This window comes from Sturnira hondurensis, unplaced genomic scaffold, assembly GCF_014824575.4.
Source record: "Sturnira hondurensis isolate 20B ecotype Veracruz unplaced genomic scaffold, ASM1482457v3 Scaffold0020489, whole genome shotgun sequence".
Classification (NCBI taxonomy): Eukaryota; Metazoa; Chordata; class Mammalia; order Chiroptera; family Phyllostomidae; genus Sturnira; species Sturnira hondurensis.
Window position 1 is genome coordinate 362,453 of NW_028093120.1, and position 14,256 is coordinate 376,708.

The window sequence follows — 14,256 nt, forward strand, 5'->3', positions numbered from 1 at the left end:
AATATTCTCTCCTTAGTCTTCCCACTGTCCAGTCTATCCGGTGACTCTTCTGAAGCATAAGGTTCTCGTGTTCCTTTTCTGTATCATCCTCTGTCTACTCTCAAGCCACAAATTCAGTTATTCCCAGAAGACGTCTCCACATCCAGAAACTCCCCAATCTCTCCTTATTAAGTTTATTATCGGGAATAGTATGTTACATCTGTTGAGCACACAGCATCTGCCACGCACTGGGGTGGCACTTGCCATGTATCTTCATATTTAATCTTCCTATCAGCCTTATGAAGTAGCTAGTTTTGTAATCCATACATTTGGCCAATAAGAAAACCACAGATCAAAAGGTTAAAAGTCTGATCGGGGTCTCGTATTCTTAAATGAGTACTCTCAGCGGTGGGAGGCAAGCCCTTGTCTGTCTGGCTCCAAGGCCCATTTCACCGGCCAGTGTGCCACCCTGGGAGTCTCTTCCATCCCTGCAAGTCCCAGGTCTCACGCCCCAAATTCTATAGAGCAGGAGGAAAAAAATTAGTGAGTAGAAACAGAAGTCAGGAATCCGAAAAAAATCAGCCTCTGAATAGTTCAGTAAGTTTCAATTGTCTCTAATGATTAGAATTCTTTAGAAAAGAAGCACTGTAGTGACTTAATACTCAACTCTATCCACAGAAACAAGGACGCTCGTTTTGAGCTGGAGACCTGGGGGCTGAATTTCGGATGCCAGATGTCACTGACTGGCCGGGTTGTGCCTTCAGAAAAAATATTACTGCAAGGCCACATAGTAAGTGCTGTGATTTTATTTATATTTAACAGTAATTGACTTGACTGTGTGTAAGTTCCATCACATGCCAGAGGGACTATGTGGGCTTGTCATATTCATTTGGTTTCTCTATGCTCTCTTTGTCCCAAACCTTGAGGTCCCCTCTCTTTTCCGCTTCATTCCCAGTGTACTTGCATGGGCTTAGCGGCCCCAAGAGCACAGGATTTATGTCAGTCAGTGTGATGTGTCACATTTAAAGACACATTAAAAATTGGCATTTCAAGCCATTGTAATTAAAACATGCCCACCTACTATCAAGTATTGTAATACTCTTATGTTACTAAAAAACATTCATAGTACCTGGGAAAATTCTGCTAGCTGGCGAGGGTTAATTTCAATAAATCATGTTTCCTGATACCAGAGTTGTTATTATCCCAAAATAAAAGGCTGCTCAGTTGGCATAAACATGAAGAAAGTAGCATAGATCTCATCCCCAGCNGTGTGATGTGTCACATTTAAAGACACATTAAAAATTGGCATTTCAAGCCATTGTAATTAAAACATGCCCACCTACTATCAAGTATTGTAATACTCTTATGTTACTAAAAAACATTCATAGTACCTGGGAAAATTCTGCTAGCTGGCGAGGGTTAATTTCAATAAATCATGTTTCCTGATACCAGAGTTGTTATCATCCCAAAGTAAAAGGCTGCTCAGTTGGCATAAACATGAAGAAAGTAGCATAGATCTCATCCCCAGCCGTGGCATTTAGGGGGAACTATGTTCTGAAACTTGAAGAGGCCAATCATTGGCTCTTTAGGGCTTCAGTGGAAGAAATGGATCTATTTTATACAATTGTGCATTGCATTTCTACTTTTCCCAGTTTAAAATTCAATTATATTTTATTCATTTTAAAGGCTCTCTTCTTGCCCTCTTTGATATAATAAACTGACATGTTTAAACACTAGTTTAAACTAAGCAGCAGTTGGTTTGTGTTGGCAGAATGGGGATTTTTTCATCATTTGTTTTTGATAATCTATTCTAAATTATCAAAACCTTATTGGAGAAGCTGAAAACAACTACTTATAAAAACAATACAAAACAAAACCACACACAATTATCTAAAGTACTAAAATGTAGGCCCCCATTAGGGTCTTGGTCAGGAATCAGTAAAGAGAAGCTCAATTTTAGCTCCACATATGAAGCAGGATTTAAATTTAAATATTAAAATGACCTGTCTCATTATCTCCATAAGTAAAGTTTTCTATTTGTCAGCTTTTTTTTTCACTTTTTTCACTTTTTTTTTTTTTTGCATGGAAACAGGGCTCCATAGAAGGAACATGAAATGGGAGAACCTGCCTCCTCGAGGTGGCAGTAGGCGGCTAGATGTGACTGGGTCATCGACTTCTTGACCAAGTCTGCTTTTCCGACATTGGGTTCTAGGAGATGAGTAAACTAAAGGTTCATGGACCCCAGAGTGGGCCATGGGCATTTGTCCTGGGTCTTTTGCCTGCCCATAACATGTAGGAGTATAGATGAGAGGGCGTGACTCTCCTCATTCTGGCTATAAAGGGAGGGCATAAACCTTGGCTCCAGATAGAACCCTCCATGGAGGGGCTGACCCTTCCCCTCCATTCTCAGCCTGAGGTCTCTTCCTGGAGTGAAGTCCCTGCCTAGCCACCTGAGGATGGCGGGTGGCTGGAAGTCAGAGTGCTTGGTGAAAAGTGCTCTGGTTGCAACATCAAGAAGACCAGCATTCTAAACCTGTCACTGCCACCGACGGGCTCCATAACCTCTCTCGTCACAGCTTTGGGGTCTGTAAAACAAGGGGATTACAAGGCTTCTTAAACATTCATGTGCAGATGAATCACCTGGGAACTTATTAAAAAGCAGATTCTGATTTAGAGGATCTGGAATGGAGCCTGGGACTCTGCATTTCTAACAAGTTCTCAGGAGAGAGCCATGCTGCTCCAAGACAACACGTTGAGCAGCAAGGAATTAGATTACAATGTGTTGCTTTTAAATTCTAACAGTGGCTCTTCCCAGCTCACAATACCAAGGACATTTCCATTCACCTGCAGTCCATGGATATACGTACAAGGCTAGGGACCAGTGTACCCAGTCTAAAGTCTCCCCTCTTCAGTGCAGAACGCTTGTCTTTCCTGTCACCTGGGGAACCTTCCAAGAGTGGGCGAGGAGCTTGTGTTCTGGCCTTATCTTTGTTCCTAGGTGTAGCTGCTCCTTGCATAAATATATTCTTAACCACCCTGTAGGGTTGTTAGTTTTAGCATGAGGACGTGGAGTATCAGTAATCAGCATTTTCTATTTGAGTGACCCAGGTGCCTAGATTAAAGAGTCCAGGCTGGACAGCCCTCTAATCTAAGCCGCCATTCATAATAAAGGTCAGAGATTCTTAGAGCTGGAAAGGAGCCTAGAGGTGTTTGAACCAGATGATTTTTTTTTTTTTTTTTTTGCACACAGTGGAGGCCTGTGAAGTAAAGGGACTTGTCTAAGGCTCTGCAGCCATGGTGCTCAGATGCCTCCACTCCCAGGAAGCACATGCATTCTGTTCAGCTGTGCAGTGCTTGTGTTGAAGTTTTGAGCCTGAACAGCAAGTAGTTCTAAATACTTCTCTTAGGATAAATGTGGACCATCCTCACTGTCTTTATTGAATTGCTTTCTGGATAAATGTGTTCAACCCTGTCATGATCATTATTTTTCTCAGTGTCAACCCATGTCTGCTGCTGATTGGTCGAAGGATATTCGAACTTGCAAGATTTTAAGTGCAAAATCTCTGAATAAATGGTTGATTATATGTAGCAACAGAGCTGAAACTGTGACTGAGAACTTTCTGGGCTGCTTAAGAAGAGTTGGAAGTTCTATGGGATTTAATGTGGACTACCCCAAAATGTGAGAATACACTGAAAATCATCCCAACCTCTTTAATATATTAATTCGGTTTGGTCAGAATCTAGGAAATAAGGGCTGAGGTAGCTATAAAAGCTTCTTTATCAGTAAAGTTTCCTAATTTGAAGTGCCAAGAAAATAGTTGTAAGTAAATACATTTTTGCTATCATTAAATTTTATGCAGTTAAAATATATTTTATTTTGGTCTTTGTAAAACTTTTTTTTACAGTTTTTTAAGCAATAGTCTCATTACCTTGAAGTTTTTTCAGTGCTAGTTCAGGTATAAATCCATATATTACCTACTCAACTTTTTCCCTTTAATTCTCTCATGTTAGTTATCTATAAAACTTAACAGCAAACAGGATATTTAAAAAAATAAAGTTGTATTTCCTGACTCATTTCATACATTTTAGGCTTTAAAATTAAACATAAATCATAGATTTGAAATAAGCTTTTCTGATTCCATTACTATAGAATAAAATTAGTCATTTAGACAGTTTTCTGATTAAACCAAGGCCCTCCACTTAGGTTTTGAATGCTTCTTGAGTATCAGCTGTGTGTTAGACACTGGGCTGGTTTGGAGGGATGAGAAAGACGAAGAAGTTGCTTTGAGTCTAGACAGGGATACACACACACAAGCACGCTCCAAACTGAATATTGCTTTGCTTTAGTAAAGTCATGAACTTGGTCGTGCCTCATTTATTGAACTTGATATACTTAGTGAGGAGCAATAGACACTTTTTTTCTTTGTTATGGTGGAGATGCAGGTGTCCTCATTGGCAGGGTGGGAAATTATTCTTTAAACACATGGTTGCTAATTAATTACATCAGCAGTGCATGCATTGTCGGAAACCACAGATTGTCCCAGTCTTATTTCATACTGTAGTTTAGAATTCTCCTCTCATCAAATCTGTTAACAGATTGCCTGGTTTGAGTTTCACCTGCTCTCATTTTTCTTAAACTACAAACTAATTAATAAGGCAGGAAAAGATTAATGTAAGAAGCCACACTGAGCAGACCCTAGGCTGGCATCTTCCTCACACCAATTCCATGAGCAAGCTCGTGTCCATCTTCTGTTCCTGGCCTGTTTTATTTGAAAGTCTGTATTTTATCCCATCCTTCCCTCCCACTCCACACCCCCCATGAAGTATTCATTTACCTGTTATATTTGTATGCATAGTTTCTCCCATCTGAAACAATTACCGGATGGCTTTAGAAGGAATGGTCAGTGAGATAGTGGTTGAGTCTGATTCAAGAGATTGAATTGGAAAAGTCAGAAGCAGTGAGTTGTTTAAAGAGCTGTTAAGCCATTCCTACAGCAGGTTGGAATCAGCAAGTAGGAGACAGTGGTCCTGCCCTCTGGCGGGCAAGTTTTAAAAGGTCACTGGGAAATGGGCCAGGCAATCATACACACTTAAGAGAGGGTGATTCTACATAAAGTAAGTGGATTTATAAATTCCTCTGTGTGAGAATCATTTCTGTTGCCTCTGCCCCATAACTTGCTCTAAGCACAGAACAGGTCATTGATAAGTACTTGCTCACTGTTTGATTGACAAAGGCTAAATATTCTAGGCTCCAAACAAGCTGTCATGGAAGAAAAGAAAATCTTTTAGTCTGAATCATACAGATTCAAGAATAGCTGAACATCTTGGTCTCACTAACCTGATGATTTTTGAAACATTCATTTTAAAGTTCTTACGGAGATTCGGTATTAGAGAAATCTTAATCCTAGTTTAATTTAAATCCCATTTCAGACACTTGTTACTGTGACTGGTGATTTTAAAAATTCATTTTTAACCAGATTTTGAGCAGCAGAATTATTAATTGTAGGGATTCTGTACAATTCCAAAATTTTTATTTACCACCAAACTATTTTAAAGCTAATATAAATGATTATTAAATATTTCTGGCATGTCTTGTAGTGGGAGAAACAATTTTAGACTCAAAAGGTTGCCACTTCTCTCTAATAATTTTTTCTCAAATTGCTAGTCTGTTATAAAAATACATTTGTAGTATTTTAACTCCATATGATTATGTGCTACTCAGAGAAGAATTTTATATGTTCAAAATTACTCTCTTTATGCAGCATGAAAGTACAAGAAACCCCAGCAGCGTTTCTTGGCGCCATACAGAAACACGTTGATCCTGATGTTCAGTTGGTGAGTACAGGGTCACTTTGTATTTTGATACATAATTTTTATTTTTCAGTATGTATGACAGTCATTTAAAAAATGTTCTTTTAAAATGTTGGTTGTTCAGTTCATAATGGGAAAAATACCACATTGTAAGTTAATTCTCTCTGGATGAAGCTGGGAGGCAGAGAGGGTGAGAGCTGGAGAGCCGCAGGAGAAGGGCATGGCGAAAGCGGGGAGGTGGCTGGGGGAAGAGCTAGGCTGGAAGGGAACTTGAGGGCACTAACAGAATCAAATCAGTAGAGAGATGAAGGGGAAGGGAAAGCCAAGGGTGATGGGGAAGGTAAGACTGGATTGGGGCTTGGTGGAGTGGATGGCTGATGAGAAGGCCTTTCAAATGGCCTTCATTGTCAAAGTTTAAAGCCCTGTAGGCATGTTCATTTTTGTTTCTTGAGAACTTAAGGGCAAAAGATGTTTGGAGAATCCGTGTATTCAATCTTTCTTTATAAATCTATTTCTCAGTGTAAGTAAATGGACTTTTTGTTCATTTTGTTTTCAGGTAATGTGTATTCTGCCTTCCAATCAGCAGAGCTATTATGAGTCCATTAAGAAATACCTGAGCTGCGACTGCCCCGTCCCAAGCCAGTGTGTGCTGGTTCACACCTTGAGTAAACAGGGAATGATGATGAGTATCGCCACCAAGATCGCCATGCAGATGACCTGTAAACTCGGGGGCGAGCTGTGGGCCGTCGAGATTCCTGTGAGGAGCTTACCACTCTTTTCCTTTTAGTAATCCATCAACTGACTAATTCATTTTAAAAGTCAAATCAAAGTAAGAGATGTTTTTGCATGACCCCAGAAGCATTTGTTTTGCTTGTGGAGCCTCTGCTCTGGGTTTCGGCAGTGCACAAGCCACCGCGAAGGTGTGCAAAGGTGAGGCATGGCCCCCGCTCTCGGAGAGCTCCAGGTAAACTGGCAACAGATATTTCATGAAAGAGAATCTAGTTTGGCATAGACTTGGAGGGACTGGATTTGGAGCCTTCTGGCGGCTGTTAAAATCTCTTCCACGGGCTCTGCCTTTACCTGATTTCACAAGGCGCCAACTGTCAGAGTGGCCTTGCACCCTGGATGTGCCTCCAAGACCTTGGATAACTGGCAGAGTCTGTGGGCTCAACCTCCAAACTGTGTTGGAAACTGAGAAAATCCTCTCTTCTTTCTTGAACCATTGCCACTGTGGGAGGAAGTGAGGGGATGAGAGAAATAAGGGCCTATTGACCATTGTGTTTCCATGAGCCGAGCGTATGGGGGGACCCCCAGTAGCCCCCCTGGAGGTACAGAGCCAGGTGAGGATGAGTATTCCTTAGAGATCCAGAGAAAAAGGAACGAAATTCCTCTTCAGATTCCTTCATCCCGGAGGCAGTGGGTAAATGGATTGACCACTTTCCCAGAATCTTTTGAACCACCAATGGCCCCTGGCCTTCTCCACACAGATTGGTTGCTATTTTAGACTCTAGTGAGTCTTTTAAGCAAAGTGTATATTGTATTCTTCCCCTCATCTGTCAGTCTCTTTGGCTTCCGGTTTAATAATCTTCCTTACCTGGACCTTGACCTCCCTGGCACCTAGCTTAACATGAATAATTAAATAAGTAGAGATAATGTTTAAAGATTTTACTTATTCATTTTTAGTGAGAGGGGAAGGGAAAAAGAAAGAGAGGGAGAGAAACATCAATGTGTGGTTGCCTCTTGTGTGCCTTATACCTGGAACATAGCCTGCAACCCAGGCATGTGCCCCGACTGGGATCTGAACCAGCGACCCTTTTGGTTCACAAACCCACACGCAACCTACTGAGCTATACCAGCTGGGGCAATAATTTTTTTAAAATTTCATACTAAGTCATTGTTTGGGGACATAATACCTCACCCCATTAAGTCATGAAAAAATTTAATTTTACAGTTAAAGTCCCTGATGGTAGTTGGCATTGATGTCTGTAAAGATGCATTCAACAAGGGGACCGTGGTGGTTGGATTCGTGGCCAGTGTTAACCGCAGAATCACCAGGTAGTTTTAAAATTAGCTTAACGTATTCTTCTACTATCTAGACTATTAATTGTGGTTTATTAAAGACTATACAGCAAGGAATAGTGTGTATTCTTTACTTATTTAAGAAATATGAACACTTACAGTCATAAATTATGCTAAATTAAAAAACATGATTGATAATATTGGGGTAATAAATAGCCTCATTAAAAAACTGTTTTATACATACATTAGAACGGGCTGTTGCTCATATGCCAGTCGTATTCCTAAAATGATGGCTATGTAGAAATTCTTGTGCATTTATTTTTTAACTTCTGCACTCTCTTAAGCATTGTACTAGGAAATTTACCTGCATTATGTCCAGCAGTTAAGAATCAGATTGCCTGGATTTGTATCCTAATCTGCCCCTTATTCCATTTAAATGTTCAATACATGCTTGTGACTATTTTGTCATTCTTAATGCTCACAGACATTTGATATGGTGGTTGTTCACGCAGCCATTAGAAACATAGGCAAGATTAGGGCTAATGTTAAATATGAGCTCATAGTTCTTATTAGATTATAGTTCTTAGAATTGTTTCGATATTTGTCACTACACTATTCCATGTTTTGAGGCTGAAGAAGCTGTTGGCAAAATTTCTTCTTTCTAGACTTAAGCGGTTGGATTTGCTCCATTAAATTTGTGGCTGGGTATGTAGTTGGGAATGTGGGAAATAGGAAAAATAGCAGCATGCCTCTGACTTCATTCTAGGCTCATAGAGATCCTGGCTGTGTGTGTCAGTCCCCTAAGCAGGCAGATAAAGGCTGCCCAGCTAGTTAGCAGCGTGCTGACTGCGTCATAATTGCTGCATGGGTGCAGAGAGCTGTAGCAGTGTTGATGGCATGCTTATTCCTGTCACGATCTTCATTTTCTATGTGCTTTAAATTGACTAATGACTTTAGCAAGAAAATTGGCCTTTGAAATCTAAATAAGGGAATCATGTTAAGATTGTAAGCCTGAAAGGCTCTCTAATAGAAGTGGAAGTTTGTGTTTGAGAAATCTTTGACTATTTTGAAAGTAGAAGACCTGCTAAACTAAAAATTCCTTTATAATCATAGCATAGAGGCCTCTATTGCTTATTATGTGTCAGGTACTGTGCCAAGCACTATATATATATATATATATATATAATTTAATTTTTACAACAACAGTATGAGGTAGAAACTATCATACCATCTTGTAAATTTCCTTGTTACAGGTAGGAAACAGAAGCTTAGGTTTACATAGCAAAGTCAGGTAGTTGATGAGTGTACCAGCCAGGATTTGAACCCACATGTGTCTGATGTCAGCTCATTGCTTTAGTTTCTCTTTTTGATAAATTTCATTTTGGAGGAGGGTGAATTTTTAATATAATTGTGATCATACAGCATATACAAAATTATGCGCAACATTGATTTTTACTCATGTCTGTTTCTTAATTTAACCCTGATGCATGTTTATAGTAAATATTTTGAAGTTGAACTTCACTTATGTTCTTTGCTTCCCTTAGGTGGTTTTCCCGCTGTATCCTTCAGAGAACAACCACTGATGTTGCAGATTGCTTAAAAGTTTTCATGACCGGTAAAAAACACATAGCAGAAGTGGTGGGCTGCAAGGATGATTCCTTCAGATCTAAGGTCTACATGTCTGTAGGAGACCAGATAGGAGGAAGCAACCTCCCCAAGCCTGCCTGAGTCAGCTGGCAGCCAGTTGGAGATCCCCAGAGCTGTGTCCTGTCTTAGGCTAACAGTCAGACTAGAATTGACATTGTCGTCTGCCTGTGATTAGCAGAAAGCCAGGAGGAACAAGGATTGTGACTGAGCAGCGTTAGGTCTAGAAACAGGAGAGAAGCCTTCGGGGACGTCAGCGGGTACAGTGTGGCACAGCCCGAGAAGATGGGGAGGATGGCAGGCGAGGAGGGGCGCCTTCTCCCAGCGTCATGCAGCAGAAAGAGGGACCTGGCCCAGCTCTGGCTTCGTCACTCCTTCGCAGCGTGCTTGGGATTCCCAGCCCTTCCTGAGCTGTGCTTTCCCGTCTTTAAACTTTTTTGGGGGGGTGTGGGTGTGTGGGTAAGAAGTTGTAAAGATTTTTTCCCCTAAAATAGTAGATTTGGTGATAGGTGTTGGTAATGGACTCACATATGTGATCTTCTATCAAACTAAAATGAATTTCCTAGACAATACACTAATGCAATTGTATATATAATATATGCACAAAAAGAATCATTACATCATCACTACATTATTTTATTACTTTCTCCTCACTTCAAAACCTGGTATTTTTTTTAGTGGTCGTGTAAAGTTTCTGTTGGGTAGGAGTCCCCATCCAGTCCCTGCTCTTTCGGCGATTTCTAGTAGAGTGGGTGGAGGGTCTTTAAAGCCGTATTGTCAGACGTGGAATCTACTTGGGTGAGTCCATGTGAAGAGATGCCTTCAGTGGGACCGCCAAGTTCTTTCCTGTGTGTTCATATTTGTGCTCATTAGAGAAGGAAATGACCTAAAATTACTCAATTTCTTTTTATTGAGAGGATTTAAAGACTTGAAGAAACTGCATTAGTATCACTTTGGTTTTGGGAATCTGTCTATTGAATGAATTAAAATTTAATTTATTGGTAAACTATTAGAATTACACTGAAGTGATGTGCTACATGTAAGAATCTGTTATGGCATAGAAACCATTATGATTCCTCAAATAGCAAAGATACAGGAATGTTCCTTAAAGTTACCTGTTTTTATATTATTGCAAATGCAACCCAAATTAGGTATCACCCTATTTCACAGTGGTCTGAGATAGCAAACTTATTTAAACATTGATATTTAATGGGGATTGTATGCTTTGCTGGCATCAGAAAAGTCATCCTTTCCTTACACCAAATTCTGCAGGAGCACTCAACAAATGGTACAAGTACAATCAGGATCTGCCGGCCCGGATTGTTGTGTACCGTGATGGTGTAGGGAATGGTCAGCTAAAAGCACTTATCGAATATGAAGTGCCACAGCTGCTGAGCAGTGTGACAGAAGCAAGGTCAAGTACAAGGTATTAAATCGCTGCTTTTCCTCTGCCCTCACAGTTACAGCACATTCATCGTTCTGTTAGAATTGCTATGTGGCAGCATGTCTTTTTTTAGGCACTTAAATTTGTCTGTTTCTGCATCTGGACAAATTGATTTCCCCTAGACTGGAGGCTATTCAGGATGGTTTGACATAAATAGCCTGGGTGGTGTGAGCTTTGGGGCCCTGGGGTGGTGGCACCTGGAGGAAGGCAGGTGACATCCTCCAGACAGAGCAGCTGTCACTGAAATTCAGCAGGAGGCCTGCAGGGCCGCTGGCTGGTGAAGATGCTTCATACATACAAACATGCCATGGCGAAAAGATAAGCTATGGCTTCAGATTCAAGGCCCGCAGCCACACACAGGGCTGAGCCCCCGCAGTGCAGGCCCTGCTGCGCCGCTAAGGCCTACAGCAGGTGCTGAGAGGCCCACGGGCACCGTGAGCGCTGAGGTGCATCTGGAAATCAGCCCGTCTTAAACACGGGACACCTTGCTCCATTGTCATGTTTCTAGACCCCCTGTTTCATACAGCATTTTCAGAACAATATTGATTATGTCAGGTGGCAAGTGCAAGAAAATGATTAGAACTGGAAAATGGGGGAGGATGGTAATCTTAAAATATTCAGAAAGCATCTTCTTCCAAGCTGTGCACAGCGCCCCACTTGAATGTAGGGTTACACCACCACGACCCCGATTGGCCACGTGTCGCAGCCAAGAGCCACAAAGGATCTAAGTCTGGACTTCATCAGTGACTCTTAGGAAGGAAAGCATAATAGCTTGGGGACAACATCACCTTCAGCTGCATCCAAACTGTCAGAGCCAAAAATCTCTCGCTCCTCACTGACCTCCAGTGAATTCAGAATCACAAGATGCCTTTTGGGGACAGCTGATAGTGCCAAGGAGTTTGTTTTCTTGCACTGTGACATCGACTTGTAAGTCTCGGTATCAGAAACATGACCAATTTAATTGAAATTTAATCCAGAGATCACCATGAAATTTCAGTGGTCTCTGCATCCCAGAAGTTCCTCCTGTGATGGCCAATATTTGGGTTTGGCCTTGGCTTACCAGACGCTGACTGTAACACGCGTCATTGAGCATTTGGCCCAGTGTGCCTTTGGCCCGTCCATCCGTCTTTTCAAAAGCGTGTTCAGGGGCGAGGGTTTGAGGACTCAGAGGGACTGAGGGGAAAATAAGGGGGATGATTGCTAATGGAAAAAACAATCCTGTCTCTAAAGGTAATTCTGGAAAGTCTTTTTTAGAAGTGCTAATTGAAGTTGATTGCCCTATCAACCATTCCTCCCTGTCCCCTTTAAGTAATAGAAACTAGCCAGTGACTGGACCTACCACAGTTTTGCAGCAAATGAGGCCAATCCCTAATTTAAAAATTGTGTACTATGTGTCTCGGGAAGAGGAGAGATTGGGGGTGGGTTTTTTTTGTGTGTTTCTTTTTGCAGTGCTTTTCTAATGGGTTTATTAATTCATTTATTTCCTTAAAATTACCAAACAAGAGAAACAGAGGGCTGCGTGGCTTGGTCTTAGTTCTCTCTGTCTTACTGGTCTGTCTTTCTGGTTCCAAGCTCCAAACTGTCGGTAATCGTGGTCAGGAAGAAGTGCATGCCACGCTTCTTTGTGGAAATGAACCACACCTTACAGAACCCGCCACTTGGCACTGTGGTGGATTCAGAAGCCACGCGTCCTGAATGGCAAGTGTTCTTAGAAAACCCACTTTTAACAAAACATTTGCTGTGTTTTGTTCAAGTTTGGCCTTATTTTGTTTGCCTTCTTTGTCACTTTCATTTCATTTTCCCCTCAGGTATGACTTTTACTTGGTCAGCCAGGCTGCCTGTCGGGGAACTGTGAATCCTACTTACTATAATGTCATCTACGATGACAATGGCTTGAAGCCTGACCACATGCAGAGACTTACATTCAAGCTGTGCCACTTGTACTTCAACTGGCCGGTGAGTGACAGCTGTTACTAATACCTGCGTAGCAGTACTCAAGCTTCCCACCCAGGAATTGTCACCCAATTTACCTTTGTATCCCTACATCTGGCACAATGCCAGATTTCACAAAGGAGGAATGAATGAATGAATGACTCCTGAGTCCACGGTGGAGGAAACCCAGTCTGTCATAGAAATGAAATAGAAATAACCAATACATTAGTATTTATAGTTTCCAGAGGACTTTATTATATACATTCATTATCTTAAACCTCTGAGGAAATGCAGGTATTGTTTTTTTTTAAGATTTTATTTATTTACCTTTAGAGGGGAAGGAAAGGAGAGAGGGAGAGAAATATCAATGTATGGTTGCCTCTCGTGCATCCCCTGCCAGGAACTGGCCTGCAACCCAGGCATATGCCCTGACTGGGAATCAAACAGCAATCCTTTGGTTCGCAGGCCCGCGCTCAATCCACTGAGCTACGCCAGCCAGGGCAGGTATTGTTATTTCCATGTTGCAGATGAGGAAGTTGAAGCAAGCTCAGACGTCTGGTGGTAAAGTAGTGGGCCTAGCCCTGTTCTGAGTGCCTGTGAATGAGGCCAAGGGCTGCTGTCAGAATCCAAGACCAAGATTCATTCAGAGCCCCTGGAAACATTAAGCGGAAGGAATCATAGATTAGCCCTAAGTGTGGTGGCTCTCAGCTCCCAGCACCATGATGCCAGCCGGGCCTCCACCCCATTCTGCCCAGTGAGCACAGGTTCCCCGTGAGCAGGGTGCCCTCTGTTGTTGGAGTCTAGTTATTATTTCTTCACAAATATTCTATCTCTAGCAGAGGAAAGAATCTCAGAGGAAAAATCACTTTGAAGAACAAGTTATCCTCCTAATTACCACCCATATGTTTTCCTCTCAGGGCTTAATCAGTATCCCAGCACCGTGTCAGTATGCACACAAGCTGACCTTCCTCGTGGCACAAAGCGTTCACAAAGCACCAAGTTTGGAATTAGCCAATTCTCTCTTCTACCTGTGATGATGTGAACCCTCACCCTCAGCCTTGCCAGAGGAGGAATCCCAGGAGCAGTGGGAATACGGAGCTTCTGTGAGCTCGCAGCTGTGACTGGGGAAAGGAGGTTGCACTTAGTTTTAACTTCTGGGAAAAACAAAACAATTTAATCTGAAACAGTTAAAAAATGTGTGTTGTTTTACTTTAAGGTCACATACTTGGGGTAAATTCTCACTGTGCTATATAGAATTACAATGTACCATCACCTATTAGTAATTCCACAAAGCTAAATACGGTCTAAGAAGTGTGTGCATGGTGTTTTGATGGATAGGTACACGGGGCCTAATTCCCACCCTAAATGTTTCAGAAGCTTTAAAAAATAGTGTTATAGAGCATTTTGTAGAGTGGTTTAAATAGTTA

The 14,256-nt window shown here is 41.6% G+C and overlaps 1 protein-coding gene across 1 annotated transcript in view; it reads left to right on the top strand.

The window, feature by feature from the left end:
* PIWIL4 (piwi like RNA-mediated gene silencing 4) overlaps nt 1-14,256 on the top strand; it is a 42,766-nt gene extending 28,510 nt beyond the window's left edge. The window contains exons 11-20 of the mRNA XM_037029773.1: nt 658-769; nt 3,474-3,658; nt 5,742-5,814; nt 6,347-6,547; nt 7,742-7,845; nt 9,354-9,424; nt 10,726-10,879; nt 12,470-12,595; nt 12,706-12,853; nt 13,747-14,256. Of these exons, the coding sequence (XP_036885668.1) occupies nt 658-769; nt 3,474-3,658; nt 5,742-5,814; nt 6,347-6,547; nt 7,742-7,845; nt 9,354-9,424; nt 10,726-10,879; nt 12,470-12,595; nt 12,706-12,853; nt 13,747-13,863 (1,291 nt within the window). The 3' untranslated portion in view covers nt 13,864-14,256. The remainder of the gene's footprint in view (nt 1-657; nt 770-3,473; nt 3,659-5,741; nt 5,815-6,346; nt 6,548-7,741; nt 7,846-9,353; nt 9,425-10,725; nt 10,880-12,469; nt 12,596-12,705; nt 12,854-13,746) is intronic.